This window comes from Panthera onca, chromosome A3, assembly GCF_046562875.1.
Source record: "Panthera onca isolate mPanOnc1 chromosome A3, mPanOnc1 haplotype 2, whole genome shotgun sequence".
In the NCBI taxonomy this organism is placed as follows: Eukaryota; Metazoa; Chordata; class Mammalia; order Carnivora; family Felidae; genus Panthera; species Panthera onca.
In genome coordinates, this window is record NC_138341.1 from 139,483,559 (window position 1) to 139,508,429 (window position 24,871).

At 62.1% G+C, this 24,871-nt stretch overlaps 1 protein-coding gene across 5 annotated transcripts; it reads right to left on the minus strand.

Moving 5' to 3' along the window:
* Positions 1-1,422: 1,422 nt before the first annotated feature.
* HELZ2 (helicase with zinc finger 2) lies at positions 1,423-22,681 on the minus strand. 5 transcript variants are annotated; one of them, XM_060622283.3, is made up of 20 exons: positions 22,384-22,681; positions 14,675-15,775; positions 14,223-14,406; positions 14,039-14,146; positions 13,157-13,677; positions 12,417-13,058; positions 10,543-11,326; positions 10,174-10,249; positions 6,297-10,083; positions 6,032-6,138; positions 5,812-5,943; positions 5,565-5,726; positions 5,336-5,483; positions 5,113-5,229; positions 4,815-5,007; positions 4,517-4,651; positions 4,095-4,313; positions 3,802-3,958; positions 3,519-3,686; positions 1,423-3,158 (listed from the first exon to the last, which is right to left on the minus strand). In XM_060622283.3, exons 2-20 carry the CDS (start codon positions 15,691-15,693, stop codon positions 3,034-3,036), a joined length of 8,784 nt encoding a protein of 2,927 aa, XP_060478266.3. In that variant the 5' UTR covers positions 15,694-15,775; positions 22,384-22,681; the 3' UTR covers positions 1,423-3,033. The 5 variants fall into 5 exon arrangements, 4 of the variants coding, with proteins under 4 accessions (XP_060478266.3, XP_060478254.3, XP_060478262.3 ...); XM_060622271.3 differs by lacking the exon at positions 22,384-22,681 and adding an exon at positions 16,818-16,937; XM_060622279.3 differs by lacking the exon at positions 22,384-22,681 and adding an exon at positions 16,798-16,907.
* Between the last annotated feature and the right edge of the window lie 2,190 nt (positions 22,682-24,871).

A 24,871-nucleotide genomic window follows, 5' to 3' on the forward strand; every position in this document is an offset into this window, starting at 1 on the left:
TGAGAGGTAGGGTGGGTCCTCCCAGGCGTCCGCAGTTGCTGACCCACTGTGTGCTGCTGAGGCATGGGTGTGCTGGCCCACATCATCCAGGGGCTCAAGTCAGACTGTCACACACTCTGTGACATCATGTGGCTATGGGGCGGACACTCCTGGATGTTCCTCAGGGTCTGGTCATCCCAAGGCTTCCGGGGGGTGGGGGGCTGGAGGGTGTTCCGGGCAGAGCCAGGGTGCTCCTAGCAAATGGCGGGTGGTGAGGCAGGGCACAGGGTAGAGCGGACGGGGCAGGGATCAGAGATCAGGGTTTGTGCGGGGTCACACCGTCCCACCGAGAAGGAGGCGGGCTGGGGTGGGGGGTGCCTCCAGCCCTCACCAAGGAAGGCAGCTACACAGAGGCCGGCCCCACTCAGGTCCCCGCTCTGAGACGACCGCACCGCGCCGGCCTGGGGTTCCCGAGTCTTTGAACGGCCGCACACAGGGCCAGGCGCTTTTTCTGAGCTCGGGCTCGCTGGGTTCGCTGCCTCGAACAAGATCGCCCCTAACTCGAAACCACGACTCTTCTTGGGACGAGGCTGACCCTCCACCAGCCACCGGGCTCGCGAGCGCTGCCTCTGGGCGCAGCTGCCCGTGCCCTCGGGTCGTCAACGACCCCTCCTCTGTGAAGCCCTCCCTGACTCCAGGCTGAGAGGTTCTGACTTCCTGCCTCGGGGCCCCTGTCCATCCTCCTTTCAACTGCTTTTCACCAGCCAGGAAAACTTCTCTGAGCCTGGATGGCTGCTCTTCCAGGTAAGGCCGCGTGGCCCCTCTGCAGTCCCACAGTGAACACACGGGCCTTAGAGACTCCTTTTCTCTTTGATTCTCTGTGACTTCCAATCCCTGCCAAGACCCATGCTGGCATCTAGGGAGGCCAGGGCCCTGGCATGCCTTCCTCCGCACAGCTGGTGCTGTGGCTCTGGGGGCTCGGCCACAAGCATGCCGAGTCCTGAGTAGCTCAAGTTGGCCTGGAGCGAGTGGGCGTTGGTCCAGGGTCAGAGCCTGGACCACGCAGGACTCCAGCAGGACTGGCAGCCACAGGGACTCTGGACTTGGACTGTGAAGCCAGCCCTGCTCGGGGTCAGAGTTCAGTAGGCAGGCCCTGCCCCAATTCCCTGGACACAGCTTGGGGCTGTAGCCCACCCTCACCAAGTCAGCCGCCCCCCGCCCCAGCCTCCTCCGTTCTGGCATAGACGCCACCCCCTCACCCCACCCCCACCCCCCACCCTCCCGGCAGGCCGAGAGCTGTGACGTGGCGACGCCAGCTTCTCTGAGCTCGCTTGTCCGGCATCTGGCTCCTAACTCTTGACAGACTGGGTAGCCACCCTGTGACCCAAGAGGAGGGGCCACCCCTCCTTGCCCCCCGGTAAAACCTCAAACACCCAGAAGGGAGAACTTTCAGAGTGGTCTTTGTAATAAAATTATTATTCAATCATATAACACAGAGCCAAAGAAAAGATATAAAAATTGGAATGTAGACATTGGATTTGTAGAAAGCGCGGAACGCAGAGACATCCTCCCCCCTGCCCCTCCCCCGCCAGCCGAGGGTTCAGTAAGGCCACAGAGAGGGCACACCCCTCCTAGAGTAAGCGGCTTGTTTGCAGCAAACCCTCAGGCCGTGGGGACCGTGGAAGTGGGGGGGGGGGCGGTGCTGGGGTCTGGGGTGGCCTGAGGTGAGGGCTGATATTGAGGCAAGAGGTTTCCAGAAAAAGCAGGATATAAATACACCCTGAGAGGCAGGTGAAGGTCCTCAACCTTGCAAAGACAGACTCGCAGCACAGGTTGTCCTGAAGGCCCTGAAGCAGGAGCAGGCTTGAGGTTGTAAAGGGGAGGAAAGCTCAGGGTGAAGGCACAAGGCTGCCCATCCCGGGGCGCTCAGTCCCAGCCCCACCCACACACCACAGGGGTACCGCCCAGTATAGGCGGGGCCGTGCGGGCATCTGGTTCTGCTCTGCCCTTCCTCCTGAGAGGACACAGGGCTGTGGGCCCCAGTCAGGTGGGGCAGTGATGACAGAGAAAAGGCCCTCTCTTCCAGGGAGGCCTCTTGGCCCTACGTTTGGGCGAAGGACCTTGTTCCAGTAATAAAGACACTGGTTTTTGGTTTATTTAAAAATAGAAAATAGGGGCACCTGGCTGACTCGGTAAAACAGGCAACTCTTACTCTCAGGGTCATGAGTTCAAGCCCCACATTAGGCATGGAGCTTACTTTAAAGAAAGAGAGAGAGAAAGAAGGAAAGGAAGGATGGAAGGAAGGAAGGAAGGAAGGAAGGAAGGAAGGAAGGAAAAAGAAAAAAGAATAAAGAAAGGAAAGAAAGAAAGGAAAGAAGGAAGGAAGGAAGGAAGGAAAAAGAAAAAAGAATAAAGAAAGGAAAGAAAGGAAAGAAGGAAGGAAGGAAGGAAAGAAAGGAAGGAAGGAAGAAAGGAAAGAAAAAGAAAAAAAGAAAGGGAAAGAAAGAAGAAAGAAAGGAAAGAAAGAGAGGAAAGGAAGGAAGAAAGAAAGAAAAGAAAGAAGTGAGAAAGGGAAAAAAGGAAAAGCTGAGCTCCACAGCCAGCGCCCAGTGTCTCAGGGATGGTGTTCAAAGACCAAAAAGTAGCCCCAGCAGGATTTCCTTCTGACCCCAAGCCTTCCTAGTAACACCAGAAGGTCCAGAGGACCTCCCCGAGCCCCTGACCCCTGAGATGTCCCCTGTCACCAGATTTCCAGCTGCAAGGCTCAGCAGGGAGAGAGGGATTCTTCCTCCCCAGTGCAGGCGCACAGCACATCGGCATGGTGGGGCCTGGCCTGCTCTCTGCCCTGGGGAGAGGCCAAGACTCCAGAAGGAGATTATTGCTCAGAAGTTGGCCTCAGAAACCCAGTCCGATAGGCGGGGTGGCCACAGTGCCCACCGAAGGCACACGGGATGCTCCTGAGTGGTGCCTGACTAGGGAACCCTCAGAAGAGGGCACGGTCTTTTCCTCCAAGTCCTGGCAGCTTGAGAGCGGTGGGCAGGTGGAGAGGGCTCTTCAGGGAGACACGGCTGGCCTCTTCCGAACTCGCACCTGGTTGGCGGGCACAAGGCTCCGCTGGGCCTCGCAGAAGTCCAGGAATCTACGCCAGAGAGGGCAACAACGCAGGAGGCGGTGGTCTCCTGCAGCGGTGGGGAGAGGGGAGACGAGTCCATGGTAGACCCCGGTCCCGCCCCAGTCCTCCCCTCCCCCAGCCAAGCAGCCACCACCCCCACCCCAGGGAGGAGCCCCGCCCCCGCCCCGCCCCCCCCCCACCTCGCCCAAGAAGCCACGCCCCCAGGAGGAGCCCCGCCCCAGCCCTCCGCATCCCCAGCCAAGCAGCCACTCCCGCAGGGAGGAGCCCCGCCCCAGCCCTCTCGCCTCAGCCAAGCAGCCACGCCCCCAGGGAGGAGCCCCGCCCCCGCCCTCCCCACCCCCAGCCAAGCAGCCACACCCCCAGGGAGGAGCCCCGCCCCAGCCCTCCGCCAGCCAAGCTGTCCCACCGATGAGGCAGAGCCCCTCTTGGGCCCGGGTGATGGCCACGTTCACTTGGTTGGGGTCCACAACAAAGCCCAGGAACTTCTTAAGCCAGCTCTTAGTCGGCCGCTGGTCCAGGTCACTTTCCTGGCACGTGCGGACCGTGCTCACCAGCACGTAGCGCCACTCGCTTCCTGCGCAGTTGGGCAGGCATGCTGAGGCCCCTGTCAGCTGCCGCTGACCATGCTGCTTGCATCCTCCCTCGTGACCCGCTGGCCCACGTGCCCCCTGCCCCAGAGCCACCCTCACCCTGGCTCTTGGAGATGGAGCACACAGTCACTCCAGCGACACCCTCCCGCAGGAGGCTCTTGCTGATCTCCGCAGCCTGAGCGTTGTAGGGAGTGAGAACTGCGATGTCCTTGGGGTCCACTGTCCTGCCCAGGGTCATCTGTTTGGCAATGCGGACCTGAGGGACCAAGAGGGTGTTGTCGAAGCTAACCCTGGGCACCGGAGCCTCACCTGTTGCCTCGGTTCCTCTGCCTCCTCCTCCAGGAAGCCCTCCGTGACCAAGGGGCAGCAGGAAAGTCCTCACTGACACTCACCACCTCTGTTACCTCCTCCAGGTTGGCCTTGGAGTTTTCATTCCCTTCGTCTGTGGACACCAGGAGGCTCTGTTCATGGCCTTGCACGTGGCCAAAAATGACAGGGCAGCTCTCCTTGTCAATGTGGCCTAGGATGCTGGGTGGCCGCCTCAGGCCCTGCCAGGTCTTCAGCTTCCCATTGTAGAACTCCATGGACGGGAAGGTACAGATGCCCTCGTGCTGCAAGGCAGGGCATAAGCCAGAGCAGGTCCCCCGTCCAGCTGTCCTGGGGCCGAGGGCCGGGGTCTCGGGGGGGCCTGCTGTGGCCCCAGGACCAGGCCAGGGTGGACACAGGAGGTAGGGGTGTGGGCAGCAGCACCCGTGGCACCCCTGGCCTCGGGTCACATCTTGGGCGGGAGGGGCAGAGGCTGGGACGGGCTTACCATGCGGTACTGTATGTCCAACATGTAGGCCTCCGTGTGATACCTCTCGAAGAGAGACCGGTCCAGCCCCAGATTTTGCAGCTGCTCGTTCTTGACCACAGGCCGCAGCTGCTTGTGGTCCCCGAGAAGAACCACCTGGAGGGACAGGCAGGTGTGGTCCTGACACCCCCCAGACCCAGAGGTACCCGGCTCCGTGGCCGCGGCCACTCGGCCATGCCTGCGGTGCTGCCCTCTTAGGCGAAAGACCACGCCAGGGACGGCTGCCTGGGGCTTCCGGCTCCCCGCCCACCTCACTCACCTTCTCAGCCTTCGAGAACTTCACCAGCGGGATGAGGGTCTCAGGCTCCGTGGCCATGCCGGCCTCGTCGATAAGGATCTGCCGGACGTTGAGCTTCTTGAGGCCGGCCAGGGCCGCACATGAGCACGTGCACAGGATGACTGTGTGCCGGTCCAGCTCGAACTTCCGTGCCTTCCCCAGGACATTCCTGTACCTGCGTGCGGTCACCGTGTGGTCATCCGGGGACACCGTTTCCCCCTCCCCCCTCCCTCTGCCACCTCCACGGCAGAGGACAGACTCCACGCCCCTAACTGCTTACCAGCTGAGATCCTCCTTGGAAAAGATCTCCCCTTTCTGCAGCCGGGCGTCAAGCGCCCTGATGTCTGGTGCGTAGGGGTTGGAAGCCTGCCGGATCCTGTGGTGCAGGGTGATGCTCCTGGGGTGCGGGGGGACATCCGTGAAGCCCCGCGTTAACCCCTGTCCGAGACAGGACGGTGGGGCCTTTTGCCTCCACCCACAGGCAGACAGCGGAGAGACCGCACCTGAGCATCGGGTTGGGACTGCCCTCCCGAGGGCTCTTCTTGGGCAGACGCCTGCCGCCCACACCCGGCATCGGGAAGTCCGCAGCCTCTGCCTGCTCACTGTACACTCGAAGGGGCTTCAGCTCCGTTCTCCTGCTCAGGAGCAGTCCTGGGGGCAGCGGGGCATGAGGGACCGTTCCCCGGGGCCAGCACCCCCAGGCAGAGCCCCCACACCACCAGCCCAGCGCACCTGCCAGGACGTCCACCGACTTGTTAGAGGGGCCACAGTACAAGATGCAGGGGCCCCCCGGCTGCTTCTCCTCACTGGGCGGGGCACAGGCCCCCACCTGCTCCTCGTTTGACTTGTGAAACCAGAACACAATGTGGAAGCCCACCACCGTCTTCCCTGCGCCTGCGGGCAGAGGGCACCATGAACAGGGTCCCCCGGGCCCGCCCCGGGCAGCCGGAAGCAGCACCTCCCCCAGCGTGAGCCCCACCTGGAGGGCCCTGGATCACAGTGAACTGCTTCTTCAGAGCCTCCCTGATGGCCCCATTCTGGCTGGGGTTCAGCGTGTGGCGGCCTCCGGGGAGGTCGAACGCCTGTTTCTCCAGGAGCCTGCCGTAGGTCCCTAAAGAAGGGCCAGGCCTCCCTGAGCAGGGGCCCAGGGCAGGGCTCAGGCACGACGAAGGGACATGGGGGAAGCCGGAGGGACCTACCCCGGCAGAGGGTCTGCTGGCAGTGCGGAGGGATGGGCTGGCCCAGGGCAATGCTGATGACCAGCGGGGACGCGTCCTTCAGCCCACACACGGCTTCTTCCTTGCGGCTGGGGGCAGGTGGCAATGAGGGTGGACACCGGAACCTCCACGGGACTCCCCCTGGGGAGGGGCCGCAGCCCCACCAGCTACGCCCTACCAGCCGAGGGAACCCAGAGTGTTCCCCACCCACCCCACCCACCGGCCTCTCCCTGTGGAGGCCACTCACATGTCAGGAAGCTGCTTGGGCAGCACCTCGACGGTGAATGGGGTGCCAGGCCTCAGCACCTCTTCTGGAACCTTCTCCATGGCCATGTGCTGGATGGAGAAGTGCACCTGCTTGGGGATCTCCTGCCGGTCCGCCTGGCTGTCTCTCAGGTCCCAGTCTTCTGTCAGCCCGTGGGCCACCCACGTGTACGTGTCGGGGTCGATGCTCAGGAAGGGCCCGAGGCTGCTGGGCCCGGAGGACGGGGCGGCCGGGGGAGGCTGGCCGGGTCCAGCACCGGGCCCAGCCGGCAGCCCCTCGAGCCGGACGCACAGGTAGCAGTGCCTGAAGCTGAGGTCGATACAGTGCTCGCTGAGGAAGGAGGTTTCCAGGCAGAAGGCGCCCCGCAGCCGCCCCTGCGACGTGCGCTCCCAGGATATGCGCACGTGCTGCAGCGTGACCGAGTCATTCTCCGAGACCGCGCTGGTGGCCGCCTCCAGGGAGCAGAAGGGCCCCCACACGCGGCAGTGCTCGCCCACGTCCGAACACCGGTCCCGCCCCGCCTGGGGCATCTGGCCCGAGAAGCAGTCGCCTGGCCTCTCCACGTGCTCCAGGCAGAGGGTGAGGCCAGGGGCCACAGTCCACAGCTGCAGGGTCGGTGCCAGGAACCCGCGCTGCAGGCTGGCGCCGAGCTGCACCTGCAGCGTGTCCCCCGCGCCCAGCTCCCGGGCCACCTCCACAAAGTGGCCACAGTGGCTCCGCCGCACCCGCCCCAGCTCCCGCCGCTGGGGCTCCGCCGCACCTCGCTCCTGCACCAGGGCGGCCGCCTGGGGCCACCGCTGCTCCTCCACCAGCCGCAGCAGCTGTTGCCACAGGTCGGCGTCCACAGGCCAGGTGTGCGGGTCCAGCAGGGTGCCGGGCGGCGGGGAGCACGGCCTGCCCTCCTGCACCGAGTAGACGCGGCGCCGCCACGAAAGCCGCAGGCCCGGCCGCCTCGCCAGGCAGCAGGGGTGCTCGGCCAGCTGCAGGGCGCGGTAGAAGATAGGGCAGGGGTCGGGCAGGGTCTCGCGGTTGGCTGGGAAGAGCAGCTTGAAGCAGCGGGCGCCCGCCTCCACGTCCACCGCGAAGCCCAGCTTGCTGCGCGACTGGGTCTTGAGCTGTACCGCCAGGTGCAGGCTCCGGGCCCGGCGCTGGTAGCTCTGGGCGCGCCCGTGCCGGTAGCTGAACTCGTGGCACAGGCCGCCAATGTCCCGGGCGGAGTAGGCGGAGCCGCCATGGCCCAGCGCCAGCAGGATCAGCCGCTGCAGCACCACGTCCAGGTACCTGCGGATGGGGGAGGTGGCCCACGTGTAGCAGTCCACCTGCAGCGCGTAGTGGCCGGCCACCGGCCGGCCGCCCTCGCGGGAGCGGCCGAACACGGAGCGGCCCAGGGCCTTGCGGAGGTCGAGGCCCACGGGCGCCAGAGGCGGGTGCACGTCGTCCGTGGTGACGAGGTCCGCCAGGCGGTCACCGTCGTGGGCGCGGGCTGCGAGCTGGACGTGCCTCCACAGGGAGGCCAGGAGGTAGAGCCGCGGCGGGGGGGGACCGCAGCCCCCCAGGTGGTGGCGGAGGTGCAGCGACAGGGGCACCAGCTGTCCGTGCTTCTCGCGCAGCGCCGCGAGCTGGCGGTCGCTGGGCGCGGGCTGCCAGCGCAGCGGCGTGACCGTCCGCGTGCGCTCGCTGCTCACCAGGAGCTCGGCCACCAGGCTGTTGAACTGGATCATGTACTCTTTGACCATGACGTGGGCCGCACGGAAGCCCAGCGCGCAGTCCTCGGTCGGCTGCTCGTAGTGGGAGTCCGTCCGCAGGCGGTGCCGGCGCAGCACCCGGGACAGGTGGCACGCGGCCGCGACGCAGGCGTCCACGGAGTCCAGCCGGGCCGGCAGCTCCCGGCCCGCACCCGGGTGCCTCTTGATCGCGCGCTCGGCCTCCTCGTACGACAGCTGGCGGTCAGAGCGGATCACGGAGGGCGCGAAGCGCAGGCTTTTGAGCTGGTCGCTGCCCTTCTCAACGGTGAGGAAGAGGGAGATGGCCAAGCGGTCCTGGCCCGGCAGGAGGCTGAGCACATCCCGGCAGAGGCCGTCGGGCAGCATGGGCACCGGCTCCCGGTCGGGGGCGTAGAACGCGGTGCCCCGCCTGCGGGCCTCCACGTCCAGGGCCCCGTCCCTGGGGACAGAGCTGGCCACGTCAGCGATGTGCACGGCCACCTCGTACCTGGGGCCCAGATCTCGGACGCTGAGGGCGTCGTCCAGGCAGCGGGCGCCCTGGGGGTCCACGGTGAAGGTCAGGAAGCCGCGGCAGTCCTCCCGGCGGCCGGGTGCCCGGTGCTTCTTCGAGGCCCTGCAGGCGGAGGCCGGCTCCGGCGGGGGCTCCCCCAGGCCGTGCTCCAGGTCCAGGACGCGGAGGCCCCGCTCCCAGGTGCTGGCCTCAGGCAGCACCTCTAGGACGATGCCCAGCGGGTAGTAGAAACGCTGCCGCCACAGGACGATGCGCACGCGGAAGAACCGGCTGCTCCGCGCCTCGGCGGTGAGCCGCTCGTGCCCCACGCGCTGCACGCGGCCGTGCAGGACGCGGTGGATGGGCACCCGCAGGGGGTCTTTCAGCTCGGCCACGAAGATCTTCGTCACGGAGCCGTCGATGGGGGTCATGATGCGGGGGTCCCACTCGTCCATGCGGCACACGAACGCCAGCTCCCGGTGCTTCCTCTTCAGCACGCCCACCACGCGGCCCTGCGGCCTCCCCGAGGCGCCTCTGTCTCCGCCCAGGACCTCCACCAGCACCTCGTCCCCGCTGAAGGCCATCCCACAGCGCAAGCGGCCCCTGACCTGGATGGGGCCGGGGTCCACGCCGTCCAGCGGGACGGCCGTTGCCCGCTCAAAGGTCTCCTGCACGAAGGCACAGTGGCGGTACAGCTCGGGCTGCGAGCGGAGAAGTTTCCGCAGCTTGGCCCGCGGCAGGTTCGTGTACCCCCAGGCCTGGTGCGGGGACTCGGACCTGGCCACGGTGTCCAGAAGCCCATCTTCCCGGACGGTCACCGCCACGTTCCGGCCTTCGTCCAGGAGCTCCTGCAGGATGGAGTCATCGGCGTTGAGCTCGCTGTCAGGCCAGAAGTCGGACTCGGAGTCCTCAGGGTCCTCGGGGTCCCTGCCTTCCGTGGCCATGCATCCTGCTCCCGCATCCCCGGGGGCCACGTCGCCCCTCGCTGAGCTCTCTGCTGATGTCGTGTCCTCCACCTCCGTGTCCCCCGCTGCTGGGCGCCCCCCGGCCGCAGACCCCGACGCCGTATCCCCAGCCTCTGCCGCCTGTGTGGCCGTGTCTCCCGCCGCCGTGGTCCCGGACAGGAAGGTACCGCCTTTGGCCACCGCCCCTGGCTGCACCTTTTCCACGGCTGTGCGCGCTGTAGCTGGGCCCTCGGCTGCCCCCTCCTGGGGGACAGTGCCCTGCGCCACAGCTGCCAGCATTGGCTCCGCTCCGAGGGCCCAGTGCCGCCTGTGGACCACGGCCTGCTCGATGTGCCCCAGCGACAGGCCCTCGGGGCAGACGCTGCGATGTTTCACACACTCACAGATGAAGCTCTTCCACAACTTGCTGCAGGCCCCGAAGGAGCAGAGGGCCACGGCGTCCCCCACAGCCACCAGCTGGGACTGGGCGCGGGTCATGACGGTGTTGAGCACGCGGGCGTCCGTGAAGAAGCCCAGGGCAGGGGCCTCGGGGCTCCGCAGGCTGTGCGGGCTGTGCACGGTGCTCAGCACCACCACCCGGAACTCGCGCCCTGCGAGGGGGTGCCGTCAGGCCGGGCCGGGCTCGAGGGGGGCCCCCGACCTGCCCGCCCCGCCCCCAGCACCCAGCACCCAGCACCCACCTGGCAGGACCTCGAAGCTGCCCACGGACACCTGGCCCAAGTCCCTCTTCCTCAGCTCCTGCCTTAGCGCGCTCACCTGGAGACACACGGCCGGAGCAGCAGGCCCGGGTGAGCGCTCTGTGTGCCGTGAGGGTCCCCGGCAAGGGTGGGACACTGGCCCCCGCACCCTGGTGCCCTCGAGCCGCCCGGCCCTGGCACCAATCACATGGTGTCTGGAAGATTAAGTCCACGGCCACCCTCGCAGAGGCTGAGAAGGCCCACCGGGGCGGGGGCGCGCGGGTCCCCCAGACCACACAGGGACCCCCCCCCTCCTCTGAGCTGCTCCGACGGGAGTGGGGAAGGGGGGCTGTCCCGGTGGCCGGGGCTTACCTGGGCGCCGTGGGACACCACACAGATGTGCCTCTGCTCCCGGCGGCCCCAGCAGTGGGGCCAGGAGGCATAGATCTCCTGCACCTTGGCGATGACCTGGGCAATCTCGGCTGTGTTGAGCCAGGACGTCCTTGACACGTCACGCTCAGGGTTGCCCGCCACGTGGCAGAACGCGAGCGGGTAGTGCTGGGGGTGGCGAGGAACCTTGCCACTGGCGTGGATGGGGCTGCCCTTGGCCACGTAGAAGTGACGCGAGACGAAGCTGAGGATGGCCTCGGTGCTGCGGTAGTTCTGGTGGAAGATGACGCGGCTGCGCCGGGCCACCTCGTGCGCCTCCTGCTGGTAGTGCTGGAAGAGGCGGTACAGCAGCGTGTGCCCGGCCGCCTGGGCCGGGGCCACGCTGAAGAGCTTGGGCGCGACCTGCATGTGGTCGCCGGCCAGCACCACGCGGGTGCGGGGCGTGGCGTAGCGCAGCGGGGTGAGGGCCTCGCACTCCAGCATCTGGGCGGCCTCGTCGATGAGGATGTGCGAGAAGAAGCCGGCAGGCACCCTGAGCTCGCGGGCCTGGGAGGTGGTGGTGATGACGATGCGGTGCCTCTCCAGCTCCGCCCGCGTTGGGAGGCGGAAGGCCCGGCCGTCCTCCGTCAGGCAGCAGTACCGCAGCGTGGCCGCGTCCGTCTGGCTGGGCGGGCGGTCCGTGTACATCACCCGCAGCGGGGTGGCCTCAGGGTGGCCGCTGCTGACGTGGCCATGGAAATGCTCCTCGATGTAGATGTCGGCCGCACTGAGGGGACAAGGGCCCACGGGGCCTCAGCTGCCGTCCGCTAAGACACCTACAGTGAGCCCAGCCCAGCCCGGATGCCAGGAATTCAAGAGAGGCAGACAGACCTGTGTCCTGCCCCCACGGAGCGTAAACGTCAGTGGAGGGGACAGACAGACAGAGAGACAGGGAAGGTCAGAGCCGGACGAGGGGAGACGGCAACGGCACAGAGGGTCTACGTGGTCAGGGAGGGCTTCCTGGCGGGGGGGGGGGGGGGGGTGAAAGAGCTGGCCGTGCAGAGAGGCAGAGAAGGGAACAGCCGGGCCACTGCCCGAGGCAGCCCAGGGTGGCCAGAGGCTGCGGCTGGCCCTGAGCTCAGCTCCCAGTTGGCTGTCAGTGGGTGAGCAGTAAGGTTGGGCGTGGCTGGAAGGGGCCCTGAGGCCAGCGCGTCCTGGGGACGCGTCACAGCTCTGGGGCATCTCAGAGACCCAGGGACCCCCAGGCCCACCCCGGGAGGAGTGGTGGGGGGGAGGGCTCTGCCCAAGCAGCAGGAAGTGTTGGGAGCTAAGAAAACCATACTGACCGCGGGAGACAATCACAGCTGAGACAAGAGTCTGTGTTTCTCTGAAAGACCACAGCAGAGCCCCCCTCTCCCCGGGGAAGTGCCAGGTGGGCCATGCCGGACCCCCTACCCGCTGCTCTCTCTGGCTCGGGGCCTTTGTGGAGGCACCCGCCCCTCCCCCAAACAGCAGACCCTGACCCCCGGGGCACCCTGTGCTGGGCCTGAAGCACAAACGTCCCCTGTCCCTTTCGGCCCAGGACCAGTCAGCTATCAGGGAGAGTCCCAGGGATCGGAGTGACCCTGACGCAGCCCAAGGGCTGCACCGTGCTCCCCCCCCCCCGCCCCCCTCCCCCCAGCATGCGCAGAGCAGCCAGAGGAGGAAGCTCCGCCAGGCAATCCCGGCAGCTCTCCTCTGGAACCAGCTGCCCGGACCTCCAGGGAACCTGAGAACCCGGGCTCCCCTTCTCCTGCAGCGACACCCCCACAGCGGTGCCCTCGCCCCAGCCCAGGAAGCAGGTGGCGGGCAGGTCCCAGGGGAGGCTCCGGGCTCACCTGTTGGTGTGCGTGCAGATGAGCACCTTGGTGTGCGGCTGCCGGATGACCTCCAGGGAGGCCACGGCCAGCGTGTAGGTCTTGCCGGTGCCGAAAGGGCCGTAGAGCAGCAGCGGGGCGACGGGCCGCACGCCCCTGGGGCTGCTGCCCGCGATGAACGCCACCGCCAACTTCTGCTTCTGGTTGCCGCGCAGCACGGGCAGGGCGGGCAGGGGGCGCGGCAGCTCACAGGCCGGCAGGTGGGGCAGCACCAGGCGCTCCTCAGGCAGCGCGTCCACCGCCTGGTGCCAGAAGCGGAAGGTCAGCGGGTCGGCCTGGAACTGCACCTCCAGGACGGGGCTGGTGTCGGGCTGCAGACCCAGGGCCGCGCAGCAGCGGGCCGGCAGCAGCAGCCACAGCGCCCTCTCCGAGCCGGCCTGGGCCTCCAGCCGCGCTTCGAACACCGTGTCGTCAGGGGCGGGCACGGGAGCCACCAGGGCGGTGCGGACCGCCCGGCTCAGCAGAAAGCCCTGGTCTGTGTCTGGCGTCAGAGGGGAGGGCGTGGGCACCTCGGCGTAGAGGGCCCCCGGCGGCGGGAAGACCATGCCCAGGGCCGGCGTCTCCAGTACTGTCCTCAGGGGCACCGGGCCCCGGAAGTTCAGCCTGGCGGGCAGGACAGGGGTCAGCCGGCCGGGGCCACGGCTCTGCGGCCGACGCCCCGGCGCCACCGCCCGCCCGCCCGCCCGCCGGCCCACACTCACTTGGCCACCAGCTCCTGCCGAACGGCTTCCTCCTCATAGAGAAACTGGTGCATCCTCTGCCGGTAGTTGGTGCAGGAGATGGGACCTGGGGCCAGGCCGCCGGGGCTGAAGTCGAGGGCCAGGTCAGGCACCTTGTACTTGGCCAGCAGGGCCACCTGCTCGGCGGTCCGCTCCACGCCAGGCACCACGTGGCGGCTGCCGCCGTGCCAGCGCTGCAGCTCCTCGGTGCAGCCGCGTGCCGGCTCCCCCGGGAGCCCCGGGCCCTGCGCCTGGCCCAGCCGCAGCACCAGCTTCCGCAGCAGCGCCGGCCTGCGGCCAAAGTCGAAGACCACCCACTGCTCGAAGGAGCCGAAGGAGGTGCTCTGCACGCGCACCTCCACCTGGAACCTGGCCGGCGAGGCCGCCGGCACGCGGAAGCGCTCGCCCCGTGCGTAGAGCCGGCCCGGCGGGAGGCAGGGCGCCACCAGCGAGAAGTCTGCTCCCAGCTCCTGCTTGAGCAGCGCCACGTGCAGCAGGGGCTCCTGGGGGAGGGACTCGATGGCAAGGTGGCCCCTGGACCCCACCCAGGGGTCAGAGACCAGAGTCCACCCTGCTGTGCTCCCAGAGGGGTGCTCGGCCCGTCCGATCCTCGGGGTTCGCCTCTGCAAGTGGGTCACCGAGCTGGCCCAGGCGGCCCCCACGGACGCCGAGCAAGGTAACGGTGCAGCACAGGAGGCTCAGGGCGCAGGTGGTAACCGGCCCGGTCCTCGTTCTCTGTGCCGGACAGCCCACCAAAAAACCCTCACGGGGCTCGGCCCAAGCGGCTGAGGCTCGTGCTCCGGATCACAGACACGGGCGAGATGTCCGAGGCGGCAGCTCAGACCCCAAACCCCGACCCCTCACCTCAGAGCGGACGTCGAACATCCAGCTGTGCTGCGTTTTCTTCTCGTGGGCCTGATGCACCAAGGGCTGGCTGCAGGTGATGAACACGCCGTCCACGGCCCCGGCCAGCTGCACGGAGAAGCCCGGCTGTGGGCAGGTCGTTCTGGCCCCAACGAGCCCCACCCGCTCACGAGGCCCCACTTACCACGAGGACCTCACTGCTGCTGTGCTGGTACTCGGCTAGCAGCCGCGCCTGGTAAGGCACCAGCCCCTCCTGCCACGCGGCCTGCTCCCGCAGCTCCACGTTCTGTGCCCGCTGGATCCACTCCTGCAGCTCCTCGTCCGAATGCGCCTTGGTGCAGATGTCCCCGTACTCACAGAGGTCGGATCTGGGGAAGGGGAGGTCGGCAAGCAGAGGGGTGTGAGCCCTGGCCGCCAGATCCTGGCCTGGAGGTGGGGGAGGGGCACCTGGGGGCAGGGCTGGGGGAGGAACGGGGACCTCCTCCATCCCGTGCCCACGAGAAGAGGCCTGAATGGACCCGCCTTAGCCACGCCTCAGAGGCCGGGGTGGGGGTCAGCGGGTAGGGAACACAGAGGGGACAGGAACCCCCCGGTTTCTGTCAAAGGCGGGTTCGTCCTCTACCGCACGCTCCTTACTTCGGGCAGAGCTCAAACTCGGAGAGCCCGGCAGGCGGGCTGCGGTGTTTCCAGGGCACGGCCGGGTCCAAGGCCACCATCCACGCGTGCTCCAGGGAGGAGCAGTGGTTCTCAAAGGCCTCCTGGGAGCAGCAGGTGACCAGGCAGGCGCGGCAGTACAGCTTGGCTCCGGGGGGCTGGCGGTGGGGAGCCGTGTGCTCCTCCCCGCCGGGGCCGGGGGTCGAGAGCAGGTCCCGCCTCTGGAGCCCGTCCAGCTGCTCTGCCTCCCACACGGCCATCTCCACGGCGCTGTGTGCGTACTGGCAGCGGGCCGCCCCGTGCCGGCAGGGCCGCCCGCGCCCCACGAACCTGCAGTAGGCCAGGGGCTGGCCGTACTGGGGCTGCGGCCGCACCTCCACGACCTGCTGCCTGCGGCGGCCCTCGGTGCTCACGTGGCTCAGGAGCGAAGGGCAGGCTCCGTGCTGGGGGCACCGCCCCTGGGGGTCCACGGGGCAGAGGCGTGGCGGGCAGCCTTGGAAGCAGTGGGCACAGAGCAGCTGGAAGCGGCCGCCGTACTCGGCACGGATGGCGTCGGCCGGGCTGCGCGGGTCGCCCTGGGCCCCGCTGCCCTGCAGCTCGCACTTGAGCCACAGGCGCCGGACGTCGTGCTCGCGCTCGAAGGTCCAGACCAGCGCCTCCTCCGGGCTCCGGGCAAACGTGCACTGGTGGTGGTGGCGCCGGCAGCCCAGCCCCGGGCTGTAGTAGCGGCACACTTCGTAGCGGGCAGGCCGCGGGAAGCTGGGCCGGCGGTCCACCTTGCGCCAGACGTGCTTCTTGGTGGCTCGCTTGAAGCGGGCCAGCAGGACCTCGTGGCGACAGCTGTGCTCTACCCTGCGCAGGAGGTAGGTGCTCTCGTTGAGCCGCTGAGTGCACCGGGAGCAGCCCAGACACAGGTCCAGCTGGGCGCACAGCCTGGCCAGGGACAGCTCCTTGGCGGCCGCCGAGCTGCTGGGTGGTGGGCCGGGCCCTGGGGACGCCATCTCCGGCCTGGCTCTGTGGGGTGGCGTCCGAGGCTCACGGGTTCAGCCGGCGGTCTGGGGCTGTTCGCTCACGAGGAGGAGTCTGGAACGGGAGCAGCAGGGAGCAAGGTCGGGTCCCGAGGCCAGGAGGTCCACATGCGCCCAGGTGGGGGCTCAGACACACTCTGCCTCTCGGTCAGGCAGGGGCAGAGGAAACAGAAGCAGGGAGAACCCCGTCCCCCAGATGGGAGGAGAGGGCTGGTAGGTCCAAGGAGCTGGGCCCCATTGACCTTGACCCAACCAAGACCCCTCCCCTGCTGAAAGGTCTCTGGGCCCTGCTCAAAAGGAGCCAGCTGGCTGGCCAGTGGGAGGGAGGTTGCCCCGGCGACAGGAGCCCTGCAGGCTGGCAGAGGCTCTGGAGGCCCCTGGAGGCTTGGGGCTCCCCGGCAGCCTCCCGCTAGGGCCCTTGTATTGAAACGCTCGCTCCTGGAGCACTGACTCATCTGAACACAGCACCTCCCTGTTCTGTGAGATGGTGCACCCTGCACCTGCCTACGAGGGGAGACTGGGCTCCTCCCCGTGGGGGCAGGGGCGGAGGCAGGCGGAACCTTTCAGAGGCCGGCCCTGCCAGACAGGACAGGACAGGACGGCACATTTTCCTCCCAGAGGAAACAGGGATGCCCAGGATCTAGAACTTTCACAGGAAACTTTGAGGACAACACAAAGACGTTTTAAAAGGAAATGATTGCAGCCCCAGCCTTGAGCGGGAGAACCCACCCCACTCCAAAGTGAGTCTTGCGTCCACCTCCAGAGGGACCAGGGTGAGAACCCAGAGCCAGGTGGATATTCAGAAATAGGAGGACCTAAAGGGGTCCGGACTTGGGGTCCAGAGATCACGGCCCCTCCCCAGGCGGCCAGTGTCGCGGCTTCTCGGGGCTGGGGGCTCAGAGGTAGCTTCTGGGTCCCCCCACCACCTCACCACCCCAGCACCCCCTCGGGCGGGGTGCGGCCTCCCCTCCTCTCCCTCTCGCACGGGGATCCCACAAAAGCCGGAGCCTGGAGGGCACTGGGCAGCCGCCACCTGGCGGGGGAAACCCCAGGCCCGGCCCCCAGCCCCCTGTTCACCCTCCCGGCCCCCCGCTCACCCTCCGCGATCCTGTCTTCCCCGCAGCCCGGTGCACCGATCCCGCCCCGCCAAGCGATCACTTTCGATTCTGCCCCCAGGGTGACTCAAAGCGCTGACGCCCCATCGCGGAAATTACCTCACCGCCCCCCACCCCGCCCCCGGCACCGCCCTCAAGTGACAGCTCGTCTCCCCGCCCCCGGTGAGGCCCCGGAGCGGCTGCGACCCCCGCCTCGCGTCCCGGTGTCCGGAGCGCACAGACCCGCCCACCCGCGCGCCGCCTGGGGCTCGGGGAGGATGGGATCCTCCGAGGTTGGCAAGCCGTCCCCTGGGGCGGGGAGCGGGCGGGCGGGTGGAGAAAACCAGAAAACGAGAAATCAGAGCAAAGGGGGAAGGTGGTCCCAAGAACCCCGGGTGGGTGGCCGCTGACTGACCCCGGCAGCAGAGACCTGAGCCACAGCGCACCTGCAGGGAGAGGGCTGAGGGCTGGGGCAGTGACCCTTTCCTAAAGGGCTCCATCCAGTCTAGGTTAGAGGGGACCTGCCTTCTTACCTGGCGATGACTCTGGAGTTCTCTCCAGCCCCTTAAAATACTCAGGACGTGTTTGGCCCATGCCAGCACCAGGACCGAGGGAGGGCTTCCCCCTTCTAGACGCGGGAAGCGTCAGGAGAATTTTGCAGCTTAATCGCATTTGACCCCGCAACTTTCCCTTGAGGGAGACAGGTCTCCCTTGAGGAAACAGGCGCCGTGGTCACTGGCTGAGGTTCAGCAGCTAGCAGCTAGCAAAGCACCCGATCCCCCCACCATTACCTGACGTGACCCCAAGGACCCTTGCTTCCTGGATTCATATCCCTGTAGAGTCTCCTTGAACAATGAAGAGAGCTAAACCATGGCAGCAGTGTGACGACTGAGGCCGCGTCACAGTACACGGTGCTTCCTCCCCGCTCTCGGGCCGACTGTGGGGGAAGCCAGCCTCCACGGCGGGGGGGCACTCAGGCAGCGGCCTGTGGAGAGTCCCATGCCAAGAAGGACGGAGGCCTCCCGCCCAACCCGGACCGGTAGTTGGGAACGTGTGTGAGTCACCCTGCGAGGAGACCCTCCCGGTGAGTGCAGCCTCGTGAGAGCCCCCACGCGTGAGCCACCGGCTAAGCCACTTCCAGCCATGAGCTAACCGACGTTTAATGTTGTTTTAGGTCACGAGGTCTGGGGGTGATTCCTCACACAGCAATGGGGACCCGATACAGCGATATTGTTCCTCAGTGAAACCCACCTCTATGGAGCCAAGGTCAGCGTCGTGTTGGGAGCGGCCAGTCAGGAAGTCGGCCGGCTGCACCATTAGCAATCACGCCAGAAGACTTGAGATACACAAGCGTCAAGTCAGAGGACAAAATAGAGGAGATATCCCATAAGCAATGGCAACAAAAGGCCCAGGGATGAGCTTAACAAGAAATATGCAGGAAAACTGAAACGTTCCCAACAGACACCATAGAAACTGGACCAGAATACCACATTCTTGGATGAGGGACTTAACATCGCATAAAGACATTAATCCTTCCTAAACTTATGTATGGATTTAATACCATCTCAGTAAACATACAAGGAAGAATCAGGGGTGGACGTGCTCGTTTTAACTCATTAAGGAAAGCGTAACACAAACAAGCAAGAAGAGGAGGGAGGATTATGCCAAAGAAGGAGTCACAAAAACTGAAGAAGGGAAAGAGTCCCAAACTCATGTTACAAGCCCACACTCACCCTGGTACCAAAGCCGGATGGATACCACAATGAAAGAAAATCAAAGACCAATTGTCCTGATGAACATAGATGCAGACATTCTCACCAAAATATCAGCAATCCAAACTCAACAGCACATTAAAAGGATCATCCACCATGACCAAGCGGGATTTATCCCTGGGACGCAAGATGGTTCAACATCAGCAAATCAACAAAAGCGATACATCACATTCACAGAAGGAAGGATAAAAATCGTATGGTCGTCTCAGTAGATGCTTCTCTGCATGTGACACAACACTGCATCCTTTCATGATAAAAATGCTCAACAAACCGGGAATGGGAGGAATGTTCCTGGCATAACGAACACCATATGTGACAAGCCCACAGCTAACATCCTACTCAATGGTGAAAAGTTAAAAGCCTTTTTTCTAAGATCAGGACCAAGACAGGGATGCCTTCCGTCACCGTTTCTAGCCAACATAGCACTGGAAGTCCTAGGCACAGCAATTAGAGAAGAAAGAGAGATAAAAGGCATCCATATCAGAAAGGAAGAAGTAAAATCATATCTGTTTGCAGATGACATGATATTATATGTAAAAAATCCGAAAGACTCCACTAAAAAAAACTGCTAGCACTAATAAATTAATTCAGTGAAGTTGCAGGATACAAAATCAACATACAGAAATCAGTTGTATTTCTGTACACTAACAACAAACTATCTGAACAAGAAATAAAGCAATCTCATTTACAATAGCATCAAATATAACGAAATATTTAGGAATACATTTCACGAAGGAGGTGAAAGGCCTGTATGCTGAAAACAGTAAGACACAGATAAAGAAATTGAAGAAGACACACACAAAAAATGGAAAGATATTCCATGCTCATGGATTCGAAGAAATGATGTCCTGAAAATGTCCATACTACCCAAACCGATCTACAGATCCGATGTAATCCCAATCAAAATTTCAATGGCATTTTTCATAGAAATAGAAAAAAACTATCCTAAAATTTATTTGGGACCACAGAAGACCCCAAATAGCCAAAGTAACCCTGGGAAAAAAGAGTAAAGCTGGAGGCATCACACTTCTTGATTTCAAGCTCTAAATACAAAGCTATAGTAATCAAAACAGTATGGTACTGGCAGAAATAAGGCACACGGGCCAGAGAAACAGAACAGAGAGCCCACATGTAAACCCACACATACACGGTCAACTAACTTTTTATAAGCGTTCCAAGAACACACAATGGGGATAGGCGCAGTCTCTTCACCAGATGGTGCTGGGAAAACCAGATGTCCACATGCAGAAGAATGACACTGGTTCCCTATCTTACACCACTCACAAAAAATAACTCAAAGTGGATCAAAGACTTAAATGTAAGACCTAAAACCACAAAATTACTAGAAAAAGAAAACAGGGAGAAAGATCCTTGATATTTGTCTTGACAACGATTTCTTGGATATGACCCTGAAAGCACGGGCAGGGAGCACTAAACACACAAGTGGGGTCACATCAGACTAAAGAGCTTCTGTTCCACGAGGGCGCTATCAGCACATTGAAAAGGCAACGTACAGAATGCAAAAAATATCCACAAACCATACATCCGATGAGCGGCTAATATCCAAAATTTGTAAGCAGCACATACAACTCAATAGCAAAAATAAAGAAATAATCAAATTTAAAAATGGGCAGAGGACCTGAATAGACATTTTTGCAAAGATGACATACAAATGAGCACCAGACACATGAAAAGATGCTCAGCATCACTCACCGTCAGGGAAAACACAGATCAAAAGCACCAGGAGACACCTCACACCTGTTGGGATGGCGAATACCAAAAAGACAAGAGATAACAGGCGTCGGTTAGTGAGCATGTGGAGAGGAGGGAACCCCGCGCACTGTTGGTGGGAATGTAAACTGGTGCAGCCGCGATGGAAAACAGCATGGAGGTTCCTCAAAAAATTAAAAATAGAACTACCGTCTGATCCGGTGATTTCTGGGTATAAATCGGGAGGAAATGAAATGAGGGTCTCCGAGAGCCATGTGCACTCAAGTGCTCCCTGCAGCACTGTTCACAATGGCCAAGACACGGAAACAACCTCAGCGTCTGTAATCAGATAAATGGGTGGAGAAGACATTAATTGAAAACGAGTAAGAGGATACTAGCCCTACCAGACATGAAAACATGCTGTAAAGCCACTAGGAGTGTATTCCGGGAGTGCAAGCGGGCAAGCGGCTCAAGGCGGCAGAACAGAGTCGGGAACACGACTGACTTGCACACAGGCTTCCATACACGATGGAAGGCGGTGTGTCGGGTCCCCAGGAAAGGAGGTTCCCCTCCACCCAGGTTCTGTTAGAACTGCTGGATTTCTAACCATTCTGTTAGGACAACTGCTTAGCATCTTGAAACAAAAATAGGGCAGGGGGATTCTCTACCCAAGACCTTACACCACAAATAAAACAGCAAATGGACCAAAGATTTAAACAGGAAAAACAACAACAACAACAACAACAACAAAAACAGCCATAAAGTCACTAGAAGAAGCCGAGGAAGAATGTGTTTATTTGTTAGTAGTCTTGTGGTGGGAAGGCCTTTCTCAGGAAAACCAACCCAAGCAGCCGGTGCTCCCGTCTCCTCCCACGTGGTTCATTGACTTCTAGTTGATGGTTTGAAATCGGCCATGGAAATCAGCAAATGCTTTTTTTTCCTTCTCAGAGAACCAGTAGTTAACCATCTACCAATGCACCATTAACACATTCAACCACAAAAAAAAAAAGGGAAAACAAGAGTCAACATCCAAACACAAACTGACAAAGAATTATACTTCATATCACAGCTAAGAGCTCTAAATGTAACGAAACCTCCTTTTGAGGAAATGCAAGTTCCAACTATATAATATTTTCCACCTCTCCATCAGCAAGGTCCCCAGACATGGCACTGGCGGGGAGGGGGTGTCAGAACTGGAACCACAGTGGCAATCGGGCAGCACCGGGCCAGAAGCGCCAGGACACATCCGTCCAAAGGCTGACGGACGCACGTATGCAGAACCAAGTCTACACACGGCGTCTGTGGCAGCCTCCTGTCTAATCACAGTGGCCGAGGGCGCCCCGGTGCGCGTCATCACCAGCATCCCGTCCCTTGTGCCACCAACTACTCTGAGGCCATAAAAGAGGAGGCATCTCAAATGTCGTGAAATGCAGTTTTTTCCAAGATACTTTGTTAGAGAAGAAAATTGAGGTGTACCACAACGCACCTTGGGTTTTTAAGAAGAGAATTAAAAACTATATAAAGTTCAAAAGTCAGTTACAGAAATCAGAAGTAAACTGCATGGCCAGGAGAGGAGGGAGACTTAGGTTTTTCCTTTACTTTTTTGGACATTGGAGTTTGGATTCAGTGCGCATATTCCTTAAGCAAATACAAAGGCAGAGTGTGAAAGGCACCACATTGGGTACTGAATCGTGGGCTCTTGCGAAGTAACCATCCTCTCTGGTCACTCACATGCCGGGATGACAGCCTCTCCCCTTCCGGCCCTGCAGACCATCCAGATGTCGATGGTGCCAATTTCATCTCCAAAACCCAGACCCACACAGCAAGCCCCAGCCTCTTCCCCTGCACGTCAGGCAGGCCTGTCACACTGCACTAGGCCCACACTTTCCCCTGCTCCTCCAAAAGCCTCCCGGGTTTAAGAAATGAGCACCCCAACCTCCCAGGTGCCCGGGCGCCCTGGACCCCTCCTCCCACTCCACCTCCAGCCATCAGCCAATGCTGCAGCTCCAAACCCAAGCCGCCCCAGAAAGCGTCGACGCCTACAGCAGCCTCCTGGCTCCCAGGTCCCCGCTACCAACATAGCATACCTTCCGACACTCTGCTCCGCTCCGCCAACCAGTAAATGCAGCGGGACGAGTTCGGAAACGGATGATGTTTGCAACCTTGACAGTGACAACCGAAACAGATATTCATATTGTCTCCAAGTGTCTCCCCTGGGATGCCTGATAGTTACAGTGGAGAGCCCTCTCCTGCCCTTGGGACCAGGCACAGCAGGCGCCGGGCGCCACGCAGGAAGGGACACCGCCCCCTCCTGTGGTTCCAGCCCCAAACGCAAAACCTCACGCCAATCACAAGGAAACGTCACAGACAAAATGCCTCCTCAGAAGCGTCCAGGCCGTGAGAGACCAGGAAGAGCTGGCCGTTCGAAGAACCCATATCCGTACCTATGGAATTATAACCTATGGTTAACAAAATGTGAATGTGGGCTGAGAACCAGCGATGTGTAAGTTTCCTGGTTTAATGATTGACAAAGGACGTGTTCTTAGGAAACAGGTGCTAAGGGGCGAGGGTAAAGGGCATCATGTCTGCAACTCACCTGCAGACAGCTCAGAAATCACCGTGTATTTATATAGTAAACCAAATGGGACAGGATGTCAGAAACTGGTGAATCTAGATGAAGAGTGTATACAAGTCCTTTGCACTATGTTTGCAACTTGAGTGTAAGTTTGTTTGAAATTATATCAAATTAAAAGGTAAAAGCCTCCACCCAACACCTCCCCCCGTTAAGCAGCCGTCCCTCATCCAGCATGTTTCCTGGTGGACGTAGCCTGGCCCTCGCCTCCTGTGGCCCTCCTCCATCACCAGAGCCGCTGGGAAAGCCCCCACATAACCCTGCCGGCATCACTTGGGAGTGAGGGGCTCGCAGGCCTCGGGGCCAGGCCTCAGTTCACCTGCCTGGTCCTCAGCTACCCCTAGCAGTCTCCGTTTAAGAGCCACCCAGAGAGAAATTTAATACCCAGGTACAGTCCCCCAAGGACCCTCCCAGGGACTCACCCAGGGGTCCCACCCAGAAGGTCACACCCTGGCCTGGGAGCAAGAAGGTGATTGAGTCTACGAACTGGAGGGTCCCAGTTTACCCTGGGGGTGGGGAGGGGACAGCCTGGAGGGCCTCCTAGCACCATCCTTCCCTGGGGAGCCTTGGGATGAAGGCCTCTGGGGGCTGCATCCCACCAGACCCAAGGGCCGGTTGTCCCAGCTGCACTCCCCACCCCGACCTACAACGGCTCTGCACCACTGTCTGTGCACCCCCACCCCACACTCAGAACCCTTCCTGGAGCCCCCCAGGGCAGGCCTTGAGCCCCAGGAGAGTGAGCTTTGTGTTGCTGATGAGATGGTCACTGTGAATATTTAGGACCATCTCACCAGGAAGGTTGAGGACAATCCCCAAATCTCCCTTTTGTGCCCCCAGGAAAGCGGAGGCCTCGCTGGGGGTGGGGCCACCCTATCCTCTAAGGTGACACGCTGGGGGCAGGTGGAGGATGTGTCTGCACTCCCAACAAAGGGAGGAGCTGCCCCTGATGGGAACTGGTGCCCTGGAGGCAGACCCAGGCAGACCCCAAGCCTCCCACCAGCGCCTGACCTCTCCCCCCACCCCAGGGGCTGGAAGCCTGGTGTGCTGTCGGGTGGGCTGTACCCGCCTTGACCCCCAACCCACTGGGGGAAGAGAGGGAAGCTGAGGCTCCGTGCACCGGCCCCAGCCGAGCAGGCTGCAGGATGGGAGCAAGGTCCTCGGAGGCCAGAGCCCCGGGTCTCCTCCGAGGAAACACAGACGTGGCCAGAGACTCGAGTCCACACTCCCGACCTCTGGGCGTCATTCCTCAGCATGCAGCCAGCCTGCCCTGTTGCCTCCCAGGTGAGGTCCAGTCCCCAGCTACCCCATTGCCTGCAGGACCCGGGGTGGTCACAGGGGTTGGTCGAGTAAAGAGAAAGTTCATGACGATGAACGCACACTGCGTGGCAGGCAGCGGGCAGGCGGGGGCGACAGGGGAATTTTCCCTGCAATCCAGAACAGGCGGGACGCTGGCCACGTGGCTGTAAGTGTCCAGAGAGCCACGGGATGGGTGCAGCCGGCAGGCATCCAGGACTGACCCGCACCCGGTCTTCTCAAAAGGGCACCGAAGCAGGGAAAGGGTGGCTTTCCAGCCACTGGTGCCGGGACAACAGGTGGTTGAGGAAGGAATGGACCCCAGCCCTACCTCACATCACACGAACTAAGAGCATGGGCCATCTAAATGTCAAGGCTAACGTGTGAGGCTTCTGTAAGAAAACAGAACAAATCATCACAGCCTTGGGGTAGGCAAATATTTCTTTCAAAGGACATGAGAAGCACTCACATAAAAAAGAAGGTTGATAAACTGGATTTCATAAGTATCAAAAATTTCTGTTCTTCAAAAGATACCAATGAGAAAAATAAAAAGGCAAGCCATTGACTGAAAGAAGATATTCAAAATACACGTATCAGATGAAAAGATGCGCGTAGATTATTTTTTATCCTTAAAACTCAGTAATATTTTT

Coding starts and splice junctions, on each gene's coding strand:
- HELZ2 (XM_060622283.3), bottom strand. CDS start 15,693: ATGGCGTCCCCAGGGCCCGGCCCACCACCCAGCAGCTCGGCGGCCGCC. Junction 5,484..5,564: donor GTCGGTGGACGTCCTGGCAG/GTGCGCTGGGCT, acceptor CGCTGCCCCCAG/GACTGCTCCTGAGCAGGAGA. Junction 3,687..3,801: donor CTCCATCTCCAAGAGCCAGG/GTGAGGGTGGCT, acceptor CCAACTGCGCAG/GAAGCGAGTGGCGCTACGTG.